The 25,743-nt window shown below is 37.5% G+C and overlaps 2 protein-coding genes across 7 annotated transcripts in view; one reads left to right on the forward strand and one right to left on the reverse strand.

The window, feature by feature from the left end:
• Positions 1-2,892: 2,892 nt before the first annotated feature.
• On the reverse strand, positions 2,893-3,845 carry LOC129240868 (uncharacterized). Of its 2 annotated transcripts, none has more exons than XM_054876907.1 (2): positions 3,670-3,845; positions 2,893-3,611 (listed from the first exon to the last, which is right to left on the reverse strand). In XM_054876907.1, exons 1-2 carry the CDS (start codon positions 3,673-3,675, stop codon positions 3,291-3,293), a joined length of 327 nt encoding a protein of 108 aa, XP_054732882.1. In that variant the 5' UTR covers positions 3,676-3,845; the 3' UTR covers positions 2,893-3,290. The 2 variants fall into 2 exon arrangements, with proteins under 2 accessions (XP_054732882.1, XP_054732881.1); XM_054876906.1 differs by having other exon boundaries at positions 3,674-3,839.
• A 711-nt stretch (positions 3,846-4,556) lies between these two features.
• The window catches only part of LOC129240866 (platelet binding protein GspB), a 31,047-nt gene continuing 9,860 nt past the window's right edge, over positions 4,557-25,743 (forward strand). The window contains exons 1-4 of one of the 5 annotated variants that reach the window (XM_054876901.1): positions 4,557-4,959; positions 6,017-6,223; positions 18,979-23,614; positions 25,531-25,723. In XM_054876901.1, the coding sequence (XP_054732876.1) occupies positions 20,032-23,614; positions 25,531-25,723 (3,776 nt within the window). In that variant the 5' untranslated portion in view covers positions 4,557-4,959; positions 6,017-6,223; positions 18,979-20,031. Of the gene's footprint in view, positions 4,960-6,016; positions 6,224-7,098; positions 7,205-18,978; positions 23,615-25,530; positions 25,724-25,743 lie in introns of those variants that run through there. The other 4 variants (XM_054876902.1, XM_054876904.1, XM_054876903.1 and 1 more) reach the window with 4 other exon arrangements.

Below are 25,743 nucleotides of genomic sequence, written 5' to 3' on the forward strand. Positions count from 1 at the left end.
GCTTTGAACGGTTTTTCTTCATAGAAATTGCCAAGGTGGATTTATTAAGGTGACAGCATTCACCCAGCTGAATTTTTCGCCGTAGGTATGGCTTACGTCAAAATGATATGCTTTGTTTGTATGTATTGGTATGTTCATATTCGAATGTTTACATTTGATTACTGATTTTGACGTGATACTTGGACCAAACGCAACCACAAATACATGTAGGGTTTTACTTATATGTGTTTGCTGTCACCTGTAATAAATTCGCCTTGGAAATTTCTTCGGTGGAATATTTTGTAGTGTTTGGTTTGTTGAATTATTATTAACGATATGAAAAAAGACAAGGAGATGTGATAGCTAATGTAATTGCGCCATTGGCTGCTAATAACAAACAGTTGGAGGAAATCCGTAAACGACGTTTACTGAGGTTTAAAAAAATTATGACAACAATACGCATTCGAAATTTGATATTAAATTTTATAATAAGTATGTAAAGTAAACATGTAATCTCTCCTCCTTTGGTTTGTGTTGTATTGGAAAGGGAACTGATGCCAGACCTGTCAAAATCGCAAAAAATAAACGAACTGTTTTGGAAGGCGCCACCTATGGTACTGAACTCGCCTTGCATGCAAGCTAGAACGTTTTTAACCTTTCACGTTCCATATTAAATATCACCAAAAAATTATAGAACTTCTGCTTTATTTAAAATTTGAATTCGGTAAACATTATGTTCGTGATCACACTCGAATCTCTATATAAAGTTGTACAAAAACAAAGTAATTATTATTATTATTTACTATTATTAAAGTCAAACATACAACCATAGGTTATTTTTGGGAAAACTTTAGTATAATGTATATCGCTTTGAAAAAAAAGGTTAAAAGGGCGCGATAGAGGGGTGTATCCCCATCTTAAAAATGAAAACCGAACCTACCGGAGGCCTATAGGTTTTAAGTAATTTAATGTTAAATTTCTCTAATTTAGCGAAAAATTGGTGTTGCCATACACCTGATATAAAAAAAGAAGTAAAACTGCAGTATTTTTTGCTGTAATTTTAAGTTGAGAAATATTTTTGCAAATAAAAACATACAACTCATTTAAACTTAAAAACAATGATATTAAGCGTATCACAAAAATTATAAAGTAATTAAAATTAAATTAAAATAATTCACACAATATTTTTGCGTATAATTTCTTTTCCCAATCATTAACACTAAACTTAAATACTTAATTTTTGTTCATATTTTTGTTTCATTTGCAGGCATCCGGCAACACCATACTGTTGTCATTCCAATCTTCTTCTTATTCGCGTTTAAAATTGGAAAGTGACTGTATGGACAAATGCATTTGCAATTCATTTTAATAAAAATAATTCGAATATAAGGATAAAAATAAGTAAAAACACGCGTGTGAGTTTATAATTGGTGAATTTTAGTGAAGTTTTAAAAATATATAGTGTATGTGGCAAATTATAGTGAAGTTCCAAAGGGCATTTTGAAGGCAAATAATTTTAAATTATTATTTCCCGAATAATTTGGAGTTATAAAGAGTGTTCCTTAACACCTCACTAACATCTCCACCAAGTTTCATTAATAAAGACATAATTATAAAAATAAATTCCAGCCTAATTTTTACAATGATTGACCTTAAGAATAGCTTACATAAAAGGATTAACAGTAAAATCAAAATTAAAATTAAAATTACAGATAGTAGTAAAGAAGTATAAGTTGGAGAAAGTATTAAAAAAGGAAAGTAAGGTAAAAATAGTCGTAGTAGGAGTAGGGATTAATTGGAAGAGATTTGAATAATGTGGAACCATTTGAGTACATTCAGCAATTTTCGGCAAGGTAGCGAAGCAATTTATTTTTGAAACACGAGCTTTTTTTTATACGTTTAATTTTGTAAGGTAAGGTATTCCAAAGACGGACAGAGAACACAAAGTATTGACGTTCACTCACCAAACAACTGTATTTCATCGGGACTAAGTTTAACGAACGGCAGGATTTTGAAAACATAAGTCGATCTTTGATGTATCTGGGTTCCTGAGTGTTTATGATTTAATTATTAATATTTTTTTTTTACATTTTATTGCTTGAATGTCAAAAAAATTAATCCTAATGCAGAAAAAAGCAGAAATATTTAGCATTCAAGCCCACTGCGTACAGAATTTAAAAGGTGGCGCCTACGCGAAAAATAATGTAGCGGTTTTCCAAAGGCGCCACCTTGATACACTCAATTATAAGGCACATTTTCGGATTCTAAATAGTGACATAGGCGTTCTTCATGATTTTAAACTGTCTCAGATTTATATTTATCAGATCAGATTTATTTTAATTAAATAAAATTATTGCCAATAACAGTTCGAAATTTAAATCAAAAAGGGATTAAAAGGAGATAGCTGAGAATACAAATTCCTCAGCCTTCAGACGCCGGTGTCTGATTTTTTTTCCATTTGTTCGGTCTCTAAACTGTAAAATTTGGTTTAACCCTTTCAATACTGACGGGACACATACGTCCCAAGGCACGTTCCTAGAAATGATTTCTTTATTTATACAAGAGGACATACTATTTAGGTCACTAGTAATAACTTTTCATGGTTAAATATTTTTTCCCCTTAAAAAAATCCGTATTGAAAGGGTTAAGTTACTCTAGTGTCAATCTTGCTCTATCGGTTTTGACGTTCTAAGGACCAAAAGCAAAAAATAAAATACATTACTCTTGGTGTTTCTGCTACAACCTGTTCAACCATCTGTGTTCAACATATTTTGCTATATCAAAAATGATGGAAGCTGCTAATGAGACTTAATGAAGCTACCACTCGTTCTTACAAATGTCTTTTTACGCTTATTTTTTATTTAATATAGTTAATAATAGTTTTGAACTCACAATACTATTACCGAGCTTAGCGAAAAAATAAAATAAAAATTATAACGACTCACATTAATCTGTGAAACTATTTTATCAGGGAAATAGAAAAGGGATGACAAATTAGAACTAAATATGTAAGTATTTACGACTTTTAATGTCATTCTACGAAAGTGATATTTATATATGTTTTTAATAGGAACATATGTATTTGTAAAAAACTTAATTATAAAATTTAACTAATATCTTTTAAACCATAGCATTGGAAAAATGGTCATATGTGGGATGCCACTACGTAAAACTTATCTAGTATCAGCATTTACAATGTCATATAATATTAATCGTCATATCCTAATACATTTTAATTAATTATTTTACATATAGATTTTTTATGCTCTGATAAAAACAGTTATTAGGTACTTTCTGCGGTCAGCATACAATTAATCAATTCGAAAAGCATTTATCACATCCATTATAAGATTCCGATGCCGACTGTCGTTTATGCCTAATAGTTGCAAATCTAAATAAGATAAGTTCAGAAACTGTTCTAATCCAATGCTATTTGCGGCAAACAAATCCATATAGTTTCCCAAATCTAAACTCGCAAGCAGGGAATAAACACTGAGTGTCGTATTTAAACAATTGCAGTCTTCATCTGGAGCATCAATATTTATTCGTGTGAATGAGTGTTGTAAAGAGTTCATTTCTGGTGTTTGTGGTAGCTGTTGACTTAACTCGGTATCTTTTTCTGACGATGCTGTCTGGAAAAAAATTCTAATTTAGTTTTTGATACAATTTATTACCATCATCTATATATACAGACATGCGACGAATTATTTGCCATTATAACGATTTGCCGATTTATGTTATGAAATTTAAAAATTTAATAAACAAGTTGATAAACATTTAAAACAGACTTTCTGATACACATATAAATACGTAATTCAAAGAAAGTTCAAACAGAAACAAAATATCAAATTGTAGTTGCCACTTCGGTCAACTACTTTCCTTTGGGTGAACAATGTGTTTAAAAGATGTTTTAACTTTTTGAACAATGTAAGTTTTTATATAGAAACACAGTTTCATCTATTATATCTATTATGATTTTGTACAATTGTAATCGAATGCATGCAATTTTATGGAAATACTTAGTATTTTACGTATGGCAACGACAAAATACATTTTCGTATGCCTATTCTTATTGCAAGAACCGCTATACGAAAGCCGTTATAGGGTTCCCCAATTGGATTGTACAGCATTATTGGAATTTTGTATAATAACATGTAGAATTGGTTTAAGCGTGTATTTGATATTCTGGTGTATTAAACATTATTATAATAAAGGTACGTTCAAACAGTAACTATCATATTAATTTCGTGACAACTTTAACATTGCAAGAAGATTAACATTCTAAAAATATTGCACAATACCCAAATGCGTCATAATAAAGCGCTGCTCTAAATCATTTTCTCTAGTTTATTCATTCCTACATAAAGGAAAGCCGCAATAAACGAAACGAATTGGAAATATTATTGACAACTTTTAGCTACTCTTCTCAGAATTGTAGAGTGCAAAAGAAAGAAATATCTACAATGTTTTTTGTATTGGCAACACAACATGAAGTAACTATAATGTATCTCTCCGACGAGTTTCGTTTATTATAAATTGGAGTAAGCGAGGCAGTATGTCTACATGGGGCATAGCGCGAAGGAATACTGCGTAGTAGTGGGGAATAGATTTAGAAGTAGCAAACGCTGTGGCCGCCATTTATTGGATTCTCTACATGAAGTTCAGTAACGAGCAGACGTGAAAAACTTGTACACATTTTCCAAGTGGAAAAATTGTGGTAAAATATTCCAAGAATATTATAAAAAATTGTGGAAAAATAAGTGTTTAGTGCGCACATTACGAAATGACAAGAATAATGTAGAAAAACGTGTCAGAAACACGTAAGTTTGAGGTTAAAAAATTTTCAATGTGGAACTCGCTAATAGTGCAAGTCGCGTTTTATACGCCATTATTGTAGTGAAATACGAAGGCGTGTGCATCTTCGATTGTGTGTAAACTATAATTAAATAAATAATTTGCAAATAAATTCGAAATAAATAGGTAGGAAGAAAAGAAAATAAAAAATGATTTTTTTTTTTCGTTTTCCTGCATATAGAAAGGGAAGTAAGAGAATAAAGTAACTAATAGGAAATCTGAACGAAAAAATGTCCAAACGAATAGCCGAATGAGCGAGTGAATTGTGTTGTGTTTTTAGCGAATTGAAGCAACTGCGGATGTGGAGGCTACCAAGAATTGGGCACAGAGAAAATACAGTCTTTGATTTATGCTTTTGCTTCATTCCATTTAGTTTCAATGTAATCTAATAGAAATTCAGTAAGAATAACTTTTCAGTCAATAGAAAGTTGCATGACGTTGTGAAAGCTATGTAAACACCGTTCTGTAAATTTAGTATCAGAAAATGGCTAAATAAATTATCTAATTAATTCAGAAAATACTTGTTCGACTGCTTGTCTGATACTGAAAATCCAATTGGTATTGCTATTTGTATATATGGGGACTTCGTATTGGATGTACACATCCCTACCAAGAATGTGATAGAATAAATGTATTCTTTCAACCGTACACCCATACCTGTGTGTGTACATCCATACATTTATACAATTTTTCCGTGAGTGTACGAGACGACTGGATGATGTTTTATACATACCTGACTGAGGAAAATGCGGATATATAGGGCTCACGTAGAATGCTCCGAACAATTTAAATGCAACTTTGTGTATATGTTGAGGTATAGGGTGCTATTTTAATGGGAGGAAAAGTTCAAACGTCAGAAAGAGAAAAATCTCAAATACATTTTAGTATTTTTTGTGCCACCGTACTGCTCGTTTTTAGGTACATTATAATATATCAATATGAATTGACTGAACATCATCACCACTACTATATTATCGTCGCGCCAACTACAAATTTTTCCATTCTGTATACGTTTGAACTCGTATTAAATTGAAAATTATAGAAATTTATAGAGGGATAAGGAGATATTTTAGATTAACGGGGTAACTTTTAGCACTATAGACATATGTTATACATATATGATGCTTGAAGCAGATTTCATAAAGCTGTAACATTTTAAATATTTTCTGTATTATAAAAATAGCAAGACTGAAAACGTCTCGGCAAGTGTATTGTGGTTCTTACACATAAAATTGGATTAAACTGAATATTGTGAAATTGAATAACTATGCTTAATTTGAAATATAATATGTGAATACAATGCTACACATACGGATCTACATATGTATATGTGCAAAACGATGTATTTGAATTGGAAATAAATTGGTGCAGTTTGAATATTTAAATTACGGTAAGTTAAACTTTCGCACATACATATGTTTTTATGAGTGTCTTAAAATAATTTAAATAATTACTTTTACCATACTGTATGACTGTTTTTGTTTTTATGAATCGTATACGTACATCTTCGCAAGCTTTTGAAAATCTAATTCACAAATCTTGGTGTTAAATACTATAATTCTATGGTATACCACCTTTTCCCTGCCATAAATACAGAAACAAAATTATGTATTCTGAGTGCATTCGCAAATCTGTAGCTAATGATGTACATATATGTATGTATATTTGCACTTGACTGACTGATCTATTCATCAAATCAGCCATAGAACAATTTTGCGCAAACATCGCAAATAAGCCTCTTTTAGCTACTCATTTACGTTTATCTGCGGAGCAAAATTTATACTATTTAATGTTATCGAAATTGATTGCAGTTAATTTACAGAATACGAGTGCTCTTGTGCGAAATCGCAAATATATGGAATATTTTCCATCGTATATGGGCAGCCATTTTTAATTTCCATTTTAAGTTTCTCCTATTTTTCTTCGATATCTCTAGCCATCTCTCTTTGGTAAAAAATTAAAAAATGGCGTCTGTTTTTGATATCGCAGAATTTGCGCGAACGTTTGTGCTTTGAGATGCTAGTCATCTCTTTTCACAACATTTGCTGCACCAATTGGGTGCAATGAAAGTTTATATGTTTGCTTCTATCTGTACAATAAGGTATATGCGTGCATCTCTTTTTTCCTGTATTTTGTATGTACTCTTCTGAAGCTAAAGTATATAGTGAAGTTGGCTGTGAGTACATGTGTCAAAAGCAAAATGAAGAGTTAAAAAATTTTAGCAGGGCATTGAGAACTGAGTTTGCAAGCTGCCATATTAAGGCAAGAATTTCGAAAAATCGTAAATTAACACAATTAAAAGAGAAGCATTTTGTGAATATCTCGGTAAAAATGTTGTAGATTTAGTTTTGTGAAAAAGTTTGTATAAAACGTAAGTAACATTGTTTAATTCCAATTTATCCATAAAAGTGTGTACGATAAAATGTGACAATTGGCTTAAAGAAGTGCAGAAATGGACGTAGTATATGTGTGCCACATAAATAATATCTGAAAACAAATTTTTAATTATTTTTTATTAATTTTCCAAGTGAGTTTAATTTTAATTTAGTACCCCATAAGCTTTAGTGGCAGCCCTCCCAATGTGAGGAGCTATCAAGATTAGCGCGAGTGAAACAGTTAATACAGCGCGAACTACGTTTCGCTAACAAGTACTTGCTTTTACTGAAGCTTTTAGTGCCTAATGTAAAACTACATTACAATTTTAGAAATTCAGCTAAATATTGTTCGTCAAACTTCTTGCTCAAATGCTTAGCTAGATTAGCTCACTAGAGCTGTGCAATAAGCATTGTTTGCGCTCATTAATACTTCCTTATGTTCGTTTATTGAACATTTTTACTTCGGATTTATTTCTAAATCGATATATTTGTTTATAAACCATTTACTTTAACTTTACATTTACATAAACTTTAGTAAATGAACTGTGCATTTTAATGAAATGTTAAATGAAAAATATTGGAGCAAGAACTAACAATTTGAATTTTCTTCCATTAGACAATTTCCTACGACGTAGAATTTCTATTTTTTATGATTCTGCTTTGACTCGCCGCTCGTTTATATTGGTTCGTTCAACGAGTTTACTCGTTACTATGCGCCATATTGAAATTTGCGATAGCTATATGATCGCAGTACGGATAGGCGATATGTTGCCTAATTTTTAATGTGGCTGTGTTTTGACTATTCTTGCTTTACGTCCTTTCGTATGCGCAATCTTTCTTTTGTTTTGCTTTCATTCGTTGAATATACGTTCAGATACGTTCTCTGATACGTTTACTCGTTTTCTAGATTTACTTTCTGGTTTTGTACGTCTTGAAGTTGGTTGTGGTTTCCGTTCGACCGATGAAACTAGCTGTCTCGGCACGGTAATTGTCAAATGTTTAGTTGGCCTTGTCATCCATTAGCGCCACCCATTACAGTATATGAATATTTACTAATTTAATTTTATACTATTTTCTACCTTCTACATCGTTCTTAATGTATAATGAAAGCAAAAGTTGGAAAACGGGTTTTTGTATGCCATGTACTTAATATTTGTAGAGAATGTATTAAGTAAATATTGCCTTCGCTATTTAATTTTTAATGCCGATTTCATTAAAGAAAATAGCAGAAGAAGAAACTAAATGACTGCGGTGTTTCCTTAGATTGCACCATCAGAATGAACTCGAATACAAATGTACATATGTATGTAAATATATATATACGAGTACATATTTATAGTCTAAAGAATTACCTCGAATTCATGAACTGAAATTACATGCAAAAAATTGACGTTTGATGTGAAGTTTAGGATTTTTGTTTTTTATATTTTTGTATTTGAATGTGATATGATTTGCTGTACACTACCACAGCTTGACTAAAATTAACATACTTTATTTCCGATGTACATATTTGATTGCAATAGTGCAAACGTGGCAGATACGTTTTTTTATACCTTAAATATTTTTTTCATCAAATCCGTATAAAATTGTTCTGGTATTTTTTAAGTCTTTCAATAGTTCAAGGGTAACCATAAAACACCTGCCCCTTAAACACTTTTTCTTATTCAATAATAACGTTAACCGCCAATACTGCATATTAAAAAAGAAAACAATTTTTGAAAATTCTATTGCAGCATGGAACCTTGATTGTAAAATAAAAAACTACTACGAATTTATGAAGGAATTGACTCTAAAATATGCTATTGCAAGCATTTTGGGGCAATTTAGTATGATCGACCAGTAAGTGAGAGGACTTATTTTTGATTGGACGAACATTTGTGGGTGATATGCAATAGTGGCGATGCGATCACTATCAATTTTGTGTGAGTGGTAATGTTCCTACTCTAAATGCCCTATTTTTTTTACTGCCACCCCATTTCCTGTCTAAATCTTGTAGTATATTTGTATGTACATATATTTCCCGGTCATAATGATAATTGAATAAACAATAATTGAGGCGCAATTTAAAGTTTAAATTTACAATTCATTTCTATGCTGACTAGTTGTTAGTTTTGTAGTCGCTTTGGTGGCGACCGGCGTTCGTGGGTCTAATGCTAGTTTGCTTTGCTTTGCCCATGTGCATACATACATACATGTGTATTTATAAGTTTTAACACTTTTTTATACATGTAAACAGTAATGCTTTGACGACGGAGCATCCCATGTAGACATGCTTTGTTAAAGTCAAATTGTATCGACTTTTGTTGGCGCATTGAATGCACAGACCGTAAAATAATTTATTAAGAGTATAAACAATGAACGCTTACAGAAATTTTAGAACTACAAACAACTGCGAGCAGAATAAGAGCAGTTTTCTCAAGAGCATTTTATTAACCACTGTAGTATTTACTATTTTGAGGTTTTTCAAATATTTCTTTTTGATAATGCGGCGATCATCATTAGTTGTTGTTGTTGTTAACAGCATAGGTAGCCCTGTCAGTGTAGGCATATCATCGGTCGTCTTCGTCTAGCTCATCTAGGGGTAGGCCCAGGAAACATGCTGTTTCGACAGGTTGGGTCCAGAAGGAGAGGGGGGTTGTTGTTGTTGTAGCAGCATAAACATTCCCCCTACCTACATACGGGCAATGCTGCTGGAGTGACAGTCCTTGGCCGGATATAAATCCGGGTCGTTTCGGTAACGTAGAACCGACTGTCGTGGAAACGAGAGGGGGTCAGATGAGCCGGTTTAAGGGGGCATGTAAAGAGGTGGTTAGTGTCGTGCGGGGTACCTTCACATGCCGGACATGTGTTTGGTATTTCGGGGTCGATTCTGGATATGTAGGAGTTTAACTTGCTACAGTATCCAGAACGTAGTTGTGCCAGTGTTACACGAGTCTCATGGGGAAGCTGGAGCTCTTCGTCTGCAATAGGTGGTGGTTGGACTCCGATTACGGCATTCACAGGACGGGAGTTCAAGAAGGTGGTGACGGTCTCCCGGTGAATGTCGTTTATTGACTGTCTAAATACTGTCCGGTCCAGTAGGTTACAGTCAGTTTTGTCCTGGACTTCGTCAGCGTAGTCTAGGAGGTGTCTCTTGACGTGCCTAGCAGGCGGCTCGGGCTCAAGCAGGTGTCTGCAGGGATGCGACCTGCGGTAACATCCAAGCAGGAACTGCTTGCTGAGCAGTTTGTTATGCTCCACAACTGGGAGCATTTGTGCCTCGTTATGGACGTGTTGGATGGGTGACATCAGGAGGCACCCGGTAGCTCTCCGAATGGCGGTATTTTGACAAGTCTGTAGCTTTGTCCACTGCGAATCACTATTTCCAGGCGACCAGACTGCCGCAGCATAGTTAAGAACCGGCCGGCCAATTGCCTTGAATGTCGAAAGCAACAGTTCTTTGTCTTTGCCCCAAGTGCTGCTGGCCAGCGATTTGAGGACCTTGTTGCGATTTTGGACTTTTGTGGCAATTGCGGTTGTATGCGCAGATAAGGAGAGCAAGCTGTCGAAGGTTTCACCCAAAATTTTGGGGTTATTTACCGTCGGAATTGGTGTATCATCGACTTTTACCTCAAGGGACAGCTTGACCTCCCTTGTCCAGGTGGTAAAGAGGGTCGCCGTGGACTTGGTGGGGGAAAGTTGTAGATTCCTCGCAGTGAAAAAGCGAGAAAGGTCGGTGAGGTAGTTGTTCACTTTGGAACACAGGCCATCGATGTCTTTGCCCGACGCCATTATCGTGCAGTCGTCAGCGTATGAGATCAGAGAAACTCCCGCTGGTGGTTGGGGGAGCTTCGAGATGTAGAAATTGAACAGCAAGGGAGAAAGGACACCACCCTGCGGTACACCTTGCTTAATCTTTCTCTGCTTTGAAGCTTGATCTCGAAATATCACTGACGAGTGCCGACCGCTCAGATAGTTCGCGGACCACCTCTTCAGCCCTGGCGGGAGTGTCGACTGATAAATGTCATCTAGTAGCGTGGAATGGCTGACTGTATCGAAAGCCTTTTTCAAGTCCAACGCTACTAGGACAGTCCTCTCGCAGGGGCGGTTTTGGTTAAGCCCGCGATTTATCTGTGCGTTTATGGCGGTGAGTGCGGTGGTGGTGCTGTGCACTCGTCGGAAACCGTGCTGATGTGGGGCTGGGGCCAGGTGTTTCGTGTAGAGTGGGAGTAGGAGGGCTTCAAGTGTCTTCACTACTGGGGAAAGGAGAGTTATCGGCCGATAAGACTCCCCTTGGTTGGCGAGTTTCCCAGGTTTAAGTAGTGGGACCACTCTCCCTGCTTTCCACTTGTCAGGGATGATGAGAGTGGGCAGGGACAGATTGAAAACCCTTGTGAGGAATCCTACTCCCAGGGGTCCCAGATGCTTCAGCATCATTTAAACCGTCGGGCCAATGGCTTTCCATGATTTCGACTTGTTGATGGCCCCCTGAACCTCATCACCGGAGAAAGTAAGTGGCGCACTGTCGTTCGTCAGTTTGTGCAGCCTTCTTGTAGCACGACGTTTGGTTCTGTAGCCGGAGGATGTATTTGAAAAGCCGGCTAAAATAGCTCGCGCATCTCTTCGGGTCCGACGAAGTGCAACCGTTGAAGGTGATAGCCACCTTGTCGTTATGCTTCGTCGGGTTTGACAGGGACCTAACGGTGGACCAGAGCTTACTCACCCCAGAGGTGAGGTTGCAGGTCTTCAGGTGTTCAACCCATTTAGTCCGCTTATGCTGATTTACCAGTTGCCGGATATCCAAATTGAGATCCCTTATGCGGGGATCCCCGGGATCGGCCTGGCGTAGGTGGTCACGCTCGTTTGCTAAACTGCCTGCTTCGGCTGGGAAATGAGGACGATTGTCCTTATAGCTTCCAGCAGGAATGCAGCGAGCCGCAGCAGCTGTGAGCACCTTGCGGAATGCGCGTTCGCCTACGCGCACATCAGTGGGGATGGGAAGAGCGGCGAAGGTGTCCTCGGTGAATTCCGTGAAACCGGCCCAATTAGTTTTTTTAAAGTTAAAATAGGACCGGTGATTCGCGGAAACAAAGTCGGCAGGTCTCTCAATCGAGACGTTAATGGGCAAGTGGTCTGATGCAAGCGATAGCATAGGTCGCCACGTTAATCTATTTATCAGACCCGCGCTAGCAATTGTTAGGTCAGGCGAGCTGCTGCAATTGGCCACTATCCTGGTGGGAGCGTCGTCGTTCGCTGTGATGAATGTCGAATCGTCTATCTGCTCTGCCAGTTGCTGTCCCCTACGATCATTTGGCAGGCTTGAATGCGCATTGAAGTCAAGTGGAGGTGTGGGTAGTGGTGGCGGTTGGTATTGCCTGCCTCTCAGGGGGTGTATTAGCCGTGGAGGCATCAGACGCCTGCTGGCGGGAGCAACACGTGGCCACAAACCGTGTGGACCACTCCCTATGTGACTTAAGACCCGAGCAGGTCTTAAGGTGGCTCCACCCGTTGCACTTGTTACACCCAACCGAGGTGGAGTTCGGGTGAAGCCGTTTGTGGCAGACGCAGCAGTAGAATACTTCTGGCCCAGGGTTGGATTCGATTCCAGCCCTGAGGAGAAGTATTTGGAGCAGGATTGCTGCGAGAGTTTGCTCCTGTGACGTAAGGGGTGGGATGATATGAGTTTCACTAGACAGGGCTAGTATACTGGGGCGGCAGCCCTTGGTCGGGAAAACCCCGAGTCATTCCGGTACGTAGAACAGGCTGCCATGGGAATGATCATCATTAGTATTTGCTAGCAGCTATGATCGAAAAACGCAATTTTAATTTTTGTAGCGCTAAGCGGTTCGTACGGCGTGGAAAATAATAGCAGTGATTAAGTTTTCTGTCACCAACACCAAATATGATGACACATTCGGTTTTCAAAAATAAGTAGTACAGTAACAATTTAATTAATGTGTTGTCAAATTTAGTTCAATTGAAGAGAGTCGTGGAAAACACTATACTGCGCAGAAGAATAATATGATAAAAAAAAGTATGTCAAGTGAAGGCAAAATGTGTAGGAAATTACAAAAATTACTAAGCTTCTTGGCGAAAATATGTCTAACGCACTCTGCAAACAGCTAGTCTGAAAAATGTTAGAGATGAGCTAAACTTGCCATGTGGCGAACATTCGACCAGAGGATATTCACGTGAAAAAAGTTGTTTGCTCAATGACTTCATTAATAATATAACCATATGGCTAAAATCAATAAAGTTTGCATGTAATTGCGCAAATTTTTGTAAATAAAATATGAACTAAACCAAGTTATTTTGCACATAGAAAGTGTTTTTTAAGGTTTTAATAAATTTATTAATATAAAAATACAGAATTCCCAAAACAAAAAACAAAAAATGCTGATAAACATGCTTGGGGTAAACACTGCTATTGAAGAGCTAACAGCTGTATATCCGATAGAGTTATTAGCTAATTTCTACATATTTTTTAGTTTTCAATAATTACAGTAATGTTCGAATTTTTAGTATTGGTATTTTTTATTTTCACATACAGTGGGGGTGAAAATAGTAGCACCAAAACAAGCAGCTCACTTTATTTCACAGTAAAATTTGACTAAAAGGAATTTGGTTTGCACTTACTCTTCTCTTGTCTTACTGACACTCTCTCTGATTTGGGAGAGCAAAAAACAGAATTAAAATGATAACGGTTCTTCTCAAAAGAAGCAAAATTGAAAGTGGAGTGCAAAATAGCGCGGTAAAAATAATAGCACCAAGCACATGTTTTTGTCGAAAATTATCATTAGGAAACACACGGTTTTGTTAGAAAAGGTGATTTTTTAAAAGACAGAACAGATAAAACATCTAATTAATATCTATTTTTCAAATATGGGCCGCGGAAAGCACTACAGTGAAGAAAAAAGGACAATTATTTATTATATTATGCTTGAGGAGGGCAAAATCTTCGCCGAAATAAGTCGGTTACTGGGCTGCTCAAACAAAATGATTAGTAATGCCAAGAAATTTGTCCAAAAAGTAGAGTCTCGTGGACGAAAACCTATTACGTCGTCATTACTCGTCAAGCGATTAGTTAGACAGAGCAAGAAGGAGCCATTCAAGCCAGCAACGGAGCTTAAAAAGTACCTAAATATTGCTGAATATGTTGAAACTATTTGCACTCGACTGAGAGAAAATAATTTGAACGCTTGTAGTCCGAGAAATGTTCCGATTTTGACCATTAAACACGCAGCTAAATGCATGAAATTTGCTAAGCAATACTCCAATTGGCCAGTGGAAAAGCGGGCGAAATATATTGTGGTCAGCTGAGAGCAAAATGGTAAAGTTCATAAAGCACAGCATGTGGAAGTATGTGGTGTAATATAGGTTGCGCTGGATGAAGGTGATAAGTGGACCTTGATGTCAAGGCAAATTTTGTTCTAATGTCATAGATTGCTTTATATTACTTAAGCACATGTAAACAGAGAGTTTCTTATAGCATTATCACTGCACCCTGTGCCATTATCAGTCGACCCTGAGAATGCATTTAAGATGATGTACTGAATTGTTGAATTTTATATTATATAATAAAACGATGCGATTAATACAGTTTGGGTAAGGGAAAATAGCGTTTGAAAATTTACCAAAATTAGACTAGCAAATTTAGCTAGTTCTAAGCGACATACCATTTTGATTAAGGTATGTCAGCTATGCGCATATTAATTCACAATAATCAACAGATTGACCCGGAAATCAACAGATTGACCCGGAACTTTAAAAATCAAAATGTGCTTAGTTACACATGCTCTATATATGTATGTATGTACATATGATTCAATAAGAACATTTTTTTTTGTTTAATTTCTCAATACACATTTGTAGTTGAGGACGGCGAATGAGTATACTATTTCTTAACAAAATATTCTATATAAAACAATATGCTTTTAATTTTATGTAAGTAGATATGTACGTATACCTGTGACACATCTTTAATAAGAGTCAGCTAAATGCACAACTAGCCGCCGCTGGCAGCAAGCAATTCACAATGTTCATTTGATATTTTTAGGCACTTACATTTGTCGTTGCACTTCTTGTGATTCTTATTTTATGTGGAACGAAAGTTTATAAATAAAATTTTATGGCTGCAAAACAATTTTACTTTCGCAACAATTCATTAGACCAAAATGATACATACGTTGCAGCGAAAAGTGAAGAAAAACATCAAAATAACGAAATCTCGTTGCTTTTGTACTAGCGGTGAAAATAACGAGTCAGCAGCAGCCACCATTGAAAACCCCGAATATGTTCGTAATAGAAAATAATTGCACGTATATGTAGAAAAAATAATCTGTGAGACAATAAAACAAATATTTACAAAAACTCGAAGAAGAAGGAGAATTGGCATAGCAAGAAACATATTCATTCATACATACACACATATGTATATATAGTTATTCTAGTCTTTTAGTCTGCGCCTACTATGCGCTATAGCGCGGCGGTGTATGGTGTTGAGGGAGTGGGCCAAAGAGGTGAACAACACTGCATCGATGGGTCGAAGCGAGAAGGCGACGACGGTGTATGCTATGCATTTGCAAAGTAAACAAAGCACCGCAACAGCAGTGTGTTGGCAAGTGCAGCTAACTGACTGTGGCAGAGACTGGGCATCCATCTAGTTGAAGGCTTGCTTGTTGGTGGTGTTCAGTTGTTTGGCCAGTTGGCTGCTTAAAACAAAAGCAAAAAATGGATTTTTTCTTTTCCACTTTGTTGCTCGGCTTCTACCGCTGAAAATATTTGCAGTGTTCGATTTGATTGCGCTTTAATCTTTTTTTTTTGTGCGCTAGCGAGAATTTTGCGCGCTTACATGCAGAATATGGATAAATGGTATTAAAAATCGGTTTATGCTCAGAAATATCCTTGAAAGCGTAATTCTTCCCCATGAAGTGTGGAATATGTCACTTTCATGACCTTTCAACTATGATAACGACTTGAAGCACACCTTAAACTCGTAAGAAATTGGATAGCGACTGAAAAATCAGTGTCTTCAAATGGCCGGACCTTTATTCTTAATCGTTATGGGAAAAACATTTCATGTACTAATAATCTTCGAGTAGTAAAAATATGATAGTTTACCTAAACATGTTTGTATGTAAAAAATTTTTCGCGTGCCACTCGTGCCTACTGTAAAACTTTTGCTGACTTCGAAGGAGCATGCGCTAATTCACATCACCAACCACCTACCTATTGTTGTATATTGTATTCTACTAGGCGTGTTCCCTCGCTGAGAATCAAATCAAATATTCAAAAAATCAGTTTTCAAAAAATGAGTTTTCTAAAAAATGAAAACTTTTATTTATTTATTTACAGTCTTATAAGATATTAAATTTTTTATAGCAAACATTTGTAAAATTCTTTGGGATATTTATTTATTTTTGTAGAACAGGCGGAAGAAGACGTTTTATGACAGGGTTGACATAATTTCAATTTATCATTAAAAAAAGTGAAATCTTTCTACTTAACTCCTTAATAAAAAAAACCTATAATTTTTAATGCGAGATAGTGTAGGACATTTAATGTTGCAAAAAGCTGTGGAGTACACAATACTGATATAACTGCTTTATTTTATTGTTTTTTTTTTTACATTAAATGCTTTCTCTTACAATTTTAAGGGCTGATTTTTGTACTTCAACTATTTACATATGTACATATATATAAAAATTTTGCAGTTGAGGCTGGTTTTGCCTAACGGAAAGTAGAAACAAGGAGACGATGAGATATAACGTTCAAGAGACAATTTGAAAGTATTTCAGGATAAAGAAAAATCAAAATCCGATACCTACCAGTGGCATAGTAAAAAATTCAACTAATGCTTGAAAAACTGGTGTAAAAGGAAATTAATTGACCCTAGTAGCAGGCACATAAAAAGGTAAACCCGAACGCAATATTCTAAGAGACACATCGAAACATATGCGGGCAGGTTCTGTAATTAATTTCCGAGGGAATTTCAGTGCAATTGCCAAAAAATTGCTCACAGAGATCTGGGGATTGCCAATCGATCTAAAGACAAGGTCAAAAACTAATGTTGATATTAAATTTATAAATTTGTATGTGCGTAAATATGTATGCACGATTATGGTTATACATGTAGCATTTGTTATGAAAATTTCCAATATACTTATGTGTTGTTGCTGTTGTTGTCTCTGGTTAAATAAATCAAGTTTTTAATTTGCTCACACATACCCTTATGGACTAAACGCATTTGCCCATCCCTTTTTTTCAACTGTACCAACAACTTACGAGCCACTTTTTTCCCTCTTTTGCAAGTATGCGCCAATTCGTCTCCTAATTCGCGTCTCTGTTATTTCTATTTGTCAGTAAACAGTAATATAGCTCGGTTCGATGCTTGTATACCTGTCTGATCTGATGTTATGTAACAGGCGCGTAATTTGGTACGTGCGTTTGTTTTCAAGGCGCATCGATGACTGCTCTATGAGGGGGTACAATAATCGTACGTGATATGTAACAAAGTAAACAGCTTCTAAAATATAAAAAAATTAAATAAATATATTCTGCTCATTATTCCCTAACCTCTTTTTATTTTTTATAATAATTAATATAATTGGAATTCTGCAATTACTCTCTTTATTGTATACCAGTTTTCAAGCTAACTTGCATATATTTTCCACATTCAATTCATTATTGTATTTGCAATTCCTTCAAGTATGTTTTCATTTATCTTTCTACCATCCGCGGTGAACACTAGCTGCCTCATTCTGCACTATACATTTTCCAGCTCGACACATAAGTACAACCGCATCTTTATGGAATCGATAAAATTGTGTGTATTTTGTTTTGCTTGCTACTTCTTTGCCTGCACAGTCTTTTACCCAATATTCGTGGCAATTCTCTCTCTGGTTGGTGTTTATCTCGCATTTCCTGACACTTGGCTCTGTTTGTTTCTTATTATTGTAATTCATTCTGACCAACTTTATTTTGCTGCTTTTAACCACTATTTTGTTTCCTTTGAACAGTCTTTCGAATGTTCATGTACATACATACATATACGTATGTACAGCCATACATATCTATATTTACATATGTATATTTTGCTACTCTCTTTTGTGGTTTCTGTGGCGTTGACAATTTCTTGCTAGTTTTTAGGTAATGATTTTCTAATACATTCCTTTGCATTTTCCTGTGAAATTGTATTGTTGCCCAACATTTTTTAACTTATTATTTAGCGCTTTTTTTGAATAATTTCGCCTTTTTGTGCGTTGTATTTCTTTCGGTTTACGGTCTCGATATGTATAATATTATAATTTGTAGTCATGTGAAAGCAGATATTTTGTCTAGCACTGATTTAACGATTGTTTAAGTCAACGATTGCTAATAATAATCTTTGATTAATTAAAAGATAAATATTTTTCTAGAGCTAATAGCCCTGACAGCTAAGCTCTTTTTCAATATTAACGTAATTAATTTAGTTAATATATATTAATAATAATATTTTAATAAATAATAAATAAATTATAATATTTCAAATTTATTCATCAGTCGACCTTGACCTTATGCTTAGCGATCTGTGCAAAATCCCGTTTTTTCTTGTTTTTAAATGAGGTTGTACCTAATTTCAAATTGTCACTCTGTTCCCATACATACATTCTCAGGTATTAATTCAATTTCTGCATTATTTAGTTTTTGCAGCAATGATATTATCGTTTCATAAACATTGCCGTGAATTTAATTAATAATATATTTTAATAAAGAAATAATAATAAATTCTTTTTTCTTTTCTCTCTTACAGTTAAACTATAACGCGAAATTAATACAACGAGCAAAACCGAGCTTTTTTCTTTAAACGACATACATAAACTTTTACTAGTCTAGAAGACAATTTCAGTGAACTGCACAGTTTGAGAAAGAAAACAACGACAGTGGAATTGCCAAATAATAAACGACGCTTCAATCGCAAAACAAGGAAGCGTAAACGGAATCGGAATCGAAAACCACTATTAACACATAAAAAAAAAAACGCAGTGTACATTAGAAAGGAATTTGTTTTGCGACATTTCCTTTCCCTTCGCCCAATTCTATTGAAAATCAATCAGCACTTTTCTGTTAGGACTTTATGAATAAAAAGCAGCTGCCGCCGCCTTGAAATTTGTGGAAGTTATAAAGGAAAAAACATTTTTTTAGTAGTGTTGAGCGTTTGAAAAAAGCTCGTTATATAAAACAAAAATTTTCAGCCGTTTAGTGATGCCCCCTGATGTAATGGCTTACAATGTAATGGTCAGAACAATTAGAAATTCCCGTGACTACGAAGCCACAAACGTTTTTCTAACTGTAGCAGCAGCATCAGCACAATTGGTAGCATCCGAAATTGCTGTAACAGTAATATTGTACACCTGCTATAAAGCTTTTCTGCCAATTGTTAGAGTCACTAGACCCTACAAAGATTACAGCAAAAGTAAGCACATAGCATTTTGTCACGAATCAAGCCCCCATGTGGGTGGGGGACCGCCTCAAGCAGCAACGATAAGCACAGAACAAGCTAAAATTCTAGGATTGGTCTCTGGCATAAAGTATGATAATAGTTAAGTGAGCAAAATACCAATAGTAATAAAGCCAAGCCTTCAAAATTCAAATATTAAGCTCACATTCGATTTGGTTTTGAAGAAAGGATTCTGTTTTTCTCTTAAAGAAGGAACATTTTTAATTTATACTTAAAATTTGCTCCGTGTTGCTTGTACAAAAATCACCTTAGATACTTCTTTCGAAGTTGTAATTGTTGTGCAAATTGTATATTCGACAGTTGCAATAACAACCCAAAAAGAATTGCTTAATTATTGCATAGCAAATGATGCCATTGCAATCGTCTGGTATAATTGTCGTAGAGAAGCCCAAAACAGCAGTAACAACAACACTTTCAGGCAGTGCAGTGACAACAGAAGTTGCAGCAGCGACAGTAAATGTAGCCTCACAGCAGTCACATCAGAAATTGTATCAGACACAGCAATTAACAACAAAGGCTACAAGGAGTGGAGCAGCGACATCGATTGGAAAATATTTTGAATACTATGGTACGAATGATGTGCACCAGCCGCAACAGCAGCAGCAGCACCACCAGAAACAGCAACAACAACAACAACAGCAACAACAACAGTACAATGTTGCTGGCAGTAAAAGCAACACTACGACTAGAAGCCAAACACAATTGCCTCTAATGCGACGTGCACAGCAGCGCAATAGCAGCAACAGTCTTTATTCTAGTATCAAGTGCAACAGCAATACTACAATAACGGAAGGAACCGCGAGCATAAAAATTAAACAAATAAATGTAAAGCAACAGCAGCAGCAGCAGCAGCAACAGCAACACGTACAGATGAATCAGCAACAACAACAACATCAACTAATACAACATACCACAATCCATCAGCAACAGCATCAAATTCATCAGCAACAGTCACAACAGCTCGCTACACAGTTGCAGCAACAACACCAGTCGAAGCAGCAGCAACATGTGCAAAAGCAACATCAGCTGCCACAACAACAAATGCATTCACAGCAGCAGCAACAACAACAACACCACCAGCAACAGCCGCAGCCGCAGCCACAGCAGCAGGTGATACAAGTAAGCGAGGAATTCATTGAACAGGCAACTGCCTCTGGTGCCACCAACATGATGATATCCGCAACAACAGGCGAGGTGTTGAACCCACAAATATTCAAAATAGTTGCTACAGATGGCACTACCGGCAACATGATTATCGATAGCGGCAGCGCCGCTGCCGTTGGCGGCCAGTCCAAAGTGCTGCTCAGCAACTTGACGGTGTTGGCCAAACAAGCGCCTACGACGCCGAGCACGTCGACAGCCACTACAGTAGCTGTTGGCGCTGCTGGCAACCTAAACGCGCAGCAACAGCACACTATAGGTGTTAGCAGCAGTGGCACGCAGCCACAACAGGCACAAACAATTAATTATATGAGCGCTAAAAATTTGTCGTATTTAACGACAGCAGCAGCGGCAGCCACACCAATTACAGGCGGTGGCAAAACACAAAAATACACTGTAACTGGCACCTATAAAACAGGTGTCAAGCAGCAGCCGCAACAACTTACTTCGACGACGTACATACAACAATCACAGCAGCAGACGAATCAGACTATGTCACAAGGTTCGCAGCAGACGCAACAGCTTTATCAGAAGCTCTCGGTGCCGCGCCACGTACAGATGCTAACTCGAGTGCAGACAGTTGTGCAACAGCCCTCGGCATCTGGTACATCAATGACAACAAACACAGCGGCACAGCAGCAACAACAGACACAAATGTTGGTGCAACCTGTTGTAGGGGGGCATAAGTATCTGAGCAGCAGTGCCACTACGAAGAGTGTCAGCGTTACTGGCACCACCGGTAATATGTTGAAAAAGTCGAACAATTTGAAAATTTCTCACAGTAACAGCAAGGCTGTGAACAACATACAAATGCAGCAGCAGCAGGGTGTGAAAACGACTTATATAACACAGCAAACGCAACAACAATACCAGCTGCACCAGCCGCAATACCAAAGTAGCGGCAGCAGCAAAATAAAAACCTCGAAGTTGCTAAAGCAGTATAATAACATGATAAATAATAGCAGCAGCAGCAGCGGCATAAATATGTTGCAGCAACAGCCACTTGGCACCTATACAATTAGCAGCAGCGGTGGTGCGCATAAATTACAGCAGACGACAAAAGTTACCAAAATGACCAGCAACAAATATGCCACGCATCAGCAGCAGTTGCAACATGTGGCAACACTGCCACAGGGCACACACCTGCATCACAAAACCGTGCCACAGCAGCAGCAGCAATTCTCAACCGGCAGCAATGTTGTTACACTTGCAACTAGCGGTAGTGGAGGTAGCAGCAACAATAACCAGACTATAAATGTTACCAATACCGCTGGGAGCACTATAAAATTTGTAAATTCGACACATGCCACAGTTATACAGCAACATCAAACGACATCATTGCCAATGCAGCACTCGAAGGTGTCGCTGCGACAGCAGCAGACGCAGCAACAGCAGCAGCAAATACAATTTGTTGACGCACCAACAACGACCATTGTCAAAGACAATAGCACTGGCAACACTATATACCAGCAGCAAGCACAATCTGGCAACAATAACAACAGCGTCAATACACAGTCGTTGCTCAATGACGACATAATGATAGTCAATGGCACACAAATGACTGATGAGTTGTCAGCGCGTATACTACAGAGTATGGCTCAAAAATCCTTCAGCAATCATCAACGTTACCAGCAGCAGCAGCAAACAAAATCCGTCGCAATGCCGCCGCCCAATGCACAGCAAACGCAGCAGCAACAGCAAATCGTATTGCAGCAACATCCTTCACCAACTTCGGTGCTGCTCTCGCCTAAAGAGTATCCGGTATATAGCACCGCCCAACTTTCAGCGCAGCAACAGACGGGGCAGCAGCAGCAATTGTCAGCGCCTACAACTATTAACACACAATACACGACCGCGGTCCATCAAACACCTACGTCGGCTACCGCTTACTTGCCAGTCTCAGCTGCCGCACATACCAGCAGTGCCGGTAGTGGTGCTTTATATTCAACCATCTCTACATCTGGTGCCAGTATTGGACGTCAAACACATAGTGCACCCGGTAGTCGTACACACTCGCTGGAACGCAATAAGTCATATGAGGCCAGTACGACTATTACACGAAAAACTGCTGTTGACTACTATAAAGCAAATAACAACAATGTTGGCGGTCGTGGTCATCATCATAGCTTACATGCTTCGCATGCTACGCCCGCATTATCGTCCAGCTTGTCGAATATACCGCTAGAAACTCAGCAGCAGCAGCAGCAGCAACAGCAACACTCATCGGCGCAAATAATTCACCTACAAACATTGAAATCTTCTTTAGCGGCCACCACAGCTGCAGTCGCAGCTGGCAACAGTAGCTATACGATTGCCACAAACAACAGTGCAGCTAACAATACTGCCGCGGCATCAGCTAACGCCGATGATGAAGATATTATTGGAGAAGAAGTGCGTCCGGTGCCAGTGAATACACAGGATTTACGTTTACGCATCTTGCATGCGGTGCAGCAAGATCACACTTACGCCAATGCCATGCCATCGAATCTCTCTGGTGCAGACAATGTGAAGAGCGGTGGAGGAGTGAGTGTCCAGCAATTGGGCAAAGTTGGCATTGGAGGTGCCGGCTCCAATAGTGCAATCTTACCGGGTACCGCAACGCAGTCGCATTTACAATCTGCCTTAGCAGGCAATGTTGGCGGTAGTCAGCAATGGTCATTAGGTGGTATTGGTGTGACTGTGGCTTCAAGCCAAACGGGATTGGGTAATGTACTACCCACGCTACCTTCTAGCGGTCAGTCAACATACACTCTGCACGGTCAACAAAGTGAGTAGAATATAGAATAATATAAAAAGCCTTTAAATGTAAGGGAGGGAAGTATGTTTGGGTTGTAGACTGGGCCCCTTTCTGCGCGGGTTGATTGCAGAGTAGTGGTGGGTAGTTTTTGGTTAATATTGGGTTGTTCGGAAAGTAATTTCGTTTTTTTTTTTTTGGAAATATCGAGCTTCGAGGTTAAACTCAGTCCTTTCAGGTGTTCATAAACAGTTGAATTCGATCAATTTAATCTCACCGATGTCAGGTGTTGTTATTCGCCGGTTTGCATCAACTAATGCCCTTATCGCGTCTTTATCAGGTTCAACCGGCCTTCCAGGACGTGGTGCAACTTCGGCATCAAAATTGCCGGATCGAAATTTTGCAAGCTAGTTCTGGCACTGGCGTATTGTCAACACATCTTCTCCATACACATCGGTTAATTTTTTTCTATTGTATAGTTAAAAAGTAAAATATGACGAAAATACTGTTTATTGCTCTCCATATTTAAAAGGGCACCGACCAAAAACTACTGCGTAAAATCAATTGAACTTATTCACACACAAGCCTTGCTATATCAGCTGTCAAAACATATAACGACAATGCGACTTAAGTGTGAAATTAGCTGTGAAAAAATACAATTAAATCCTCTGTCGGGAAAAAACGAAATTACTTTCCGAACAAGCCAATAGTTAATAGTAAGGCATACGGTTGACAAGCAAAAATATCCCCCGACCAGAATTTTTTCAATAATATAGGCCCGATTCTGTTCTGGATATTGTAGTAGGTTAGAGTTCTACTTATCCAGACCCAATATATGTCCAGTACCGTACGACACTAAAACTAATCTATTCACATGCCCCATCAAACTCACCTAAACTCCTCTCCTTCTGGACCTGTCGAAACAGCTCGTTTCTGGGCCTACCGTTAGATGAGTTAGACGAAGACGCTCGTGACTACACCGCACTGGCAGGCTTCAGTAAACTGCTACAACGACAACAAAATTTATAAATCGCCATGGTAGCCAAGATTTTTTATAAGCATATACAATCAAATTTGTTAAAAAAATTTCTTTTATTAAATTTTATACTTTTTTTTTAATTTAACACTTTTTTTTAATTTAACACTTTTTTTTTAATTTAACACTTTTTTTTAATTTAAAACTTTTTTTAATTTAACACTTTTTTAAATGGAATATTTTTTTTGAATTTCGGAGTTTTCTTAATTTTTCGGAGTTTTCATAATTATTCCGGAGTTTTCCTATTTTTTTCGGAGTTTTCCTAATTTTTTTTGGAGTTTTATTTTGAAACTAATCTACAGCTTGTACAATCAAAAACACGCCATAACAACATCTTTGAAATATATATGAAATGAACTCAGGATGCCACTGCAATTTCGAACTTTCGAACTTCTTGACCCCCCGACAGTCGGTTTTACGTTGCCGGAACGACCCGAGCAAGCACTGTCATTCCAGCAGCACTTCCCGTACTTATATGTGGAATGTTTTTGCTGCTATAACAACAACAACTTCCGAAGCACATAGCTCACTACAACTACGACGGTGGTGGTGGTGCCGTTGGTTGACGCTTGAAAATTTGGTAGACGGTTCACTAGACAGGGATAGTTTACTGGGTCGGCAGCCCTTGGTCGGGGGAAAAACCTGAGTCATTCCGGTAACGTAGAACCAGCTGCCAAGGGCATGCCGTATTCTATGGTCGTACTGTTTGAATACTAGTGACATATATTTTTAGCTAATGCGCTTACTCTCCACCTTAGAACTAGATGCCAATAATTTTATTTTTAATGCAATTTATTTACCCCTTCTGATAGTTTTTAACAAGAAATAATAGGTTTAGGCCAAATTAGTGGCATTCAGTTCCAACTACAAACAGAGTTCTTTAATAAATTTCTTCCGTTTTTCTATTCACCAGTACCGCGCGTGCAACAGGATGACGATGCGCATTCAGCCATTAGTAACGGTTCACGCGTCGCCACTGGCGATATTGATCCAGGTGAAGAGACGGAAACAGCACCCGAAGCCGAGGCTGAAGATGATTCGGTGACGCGTTGCATCTGTGATTTGACGCATGATGACGGCTACATGATTTGCTGTGATAAATGCTTGTAAGTACCAAATATATATT

Source organism: Anastrepha obliqua, chromosome 3 (assembly GCF_027943255.1).
Source record: "Anastrepha obliqua isolate idAnaObli1 chromosome 3, idAnaObli1_1.0, whole genome shotgun sequence".
Lineage (NCBI taxonomy): Eukaryota > Metazoa > Arthropoda > Insecta > Diptera > Tephritidae > Anastrepha > Anastrepha obliqua.

Coding starts and splice junctions, on each gene's coding strand:
- LOC129240868 (XM_054876906.1), bottom strand. CDS start 3,694: ATGGCAAATAATTCGTCGCAT. Junction 3,612..3,673: donor TGGCAAATAATTCGTCGCAT/GTCTGTATATAT, acceptor ATTTTTTTCCAG/ACAGCATCGTCAGAAAAAGA.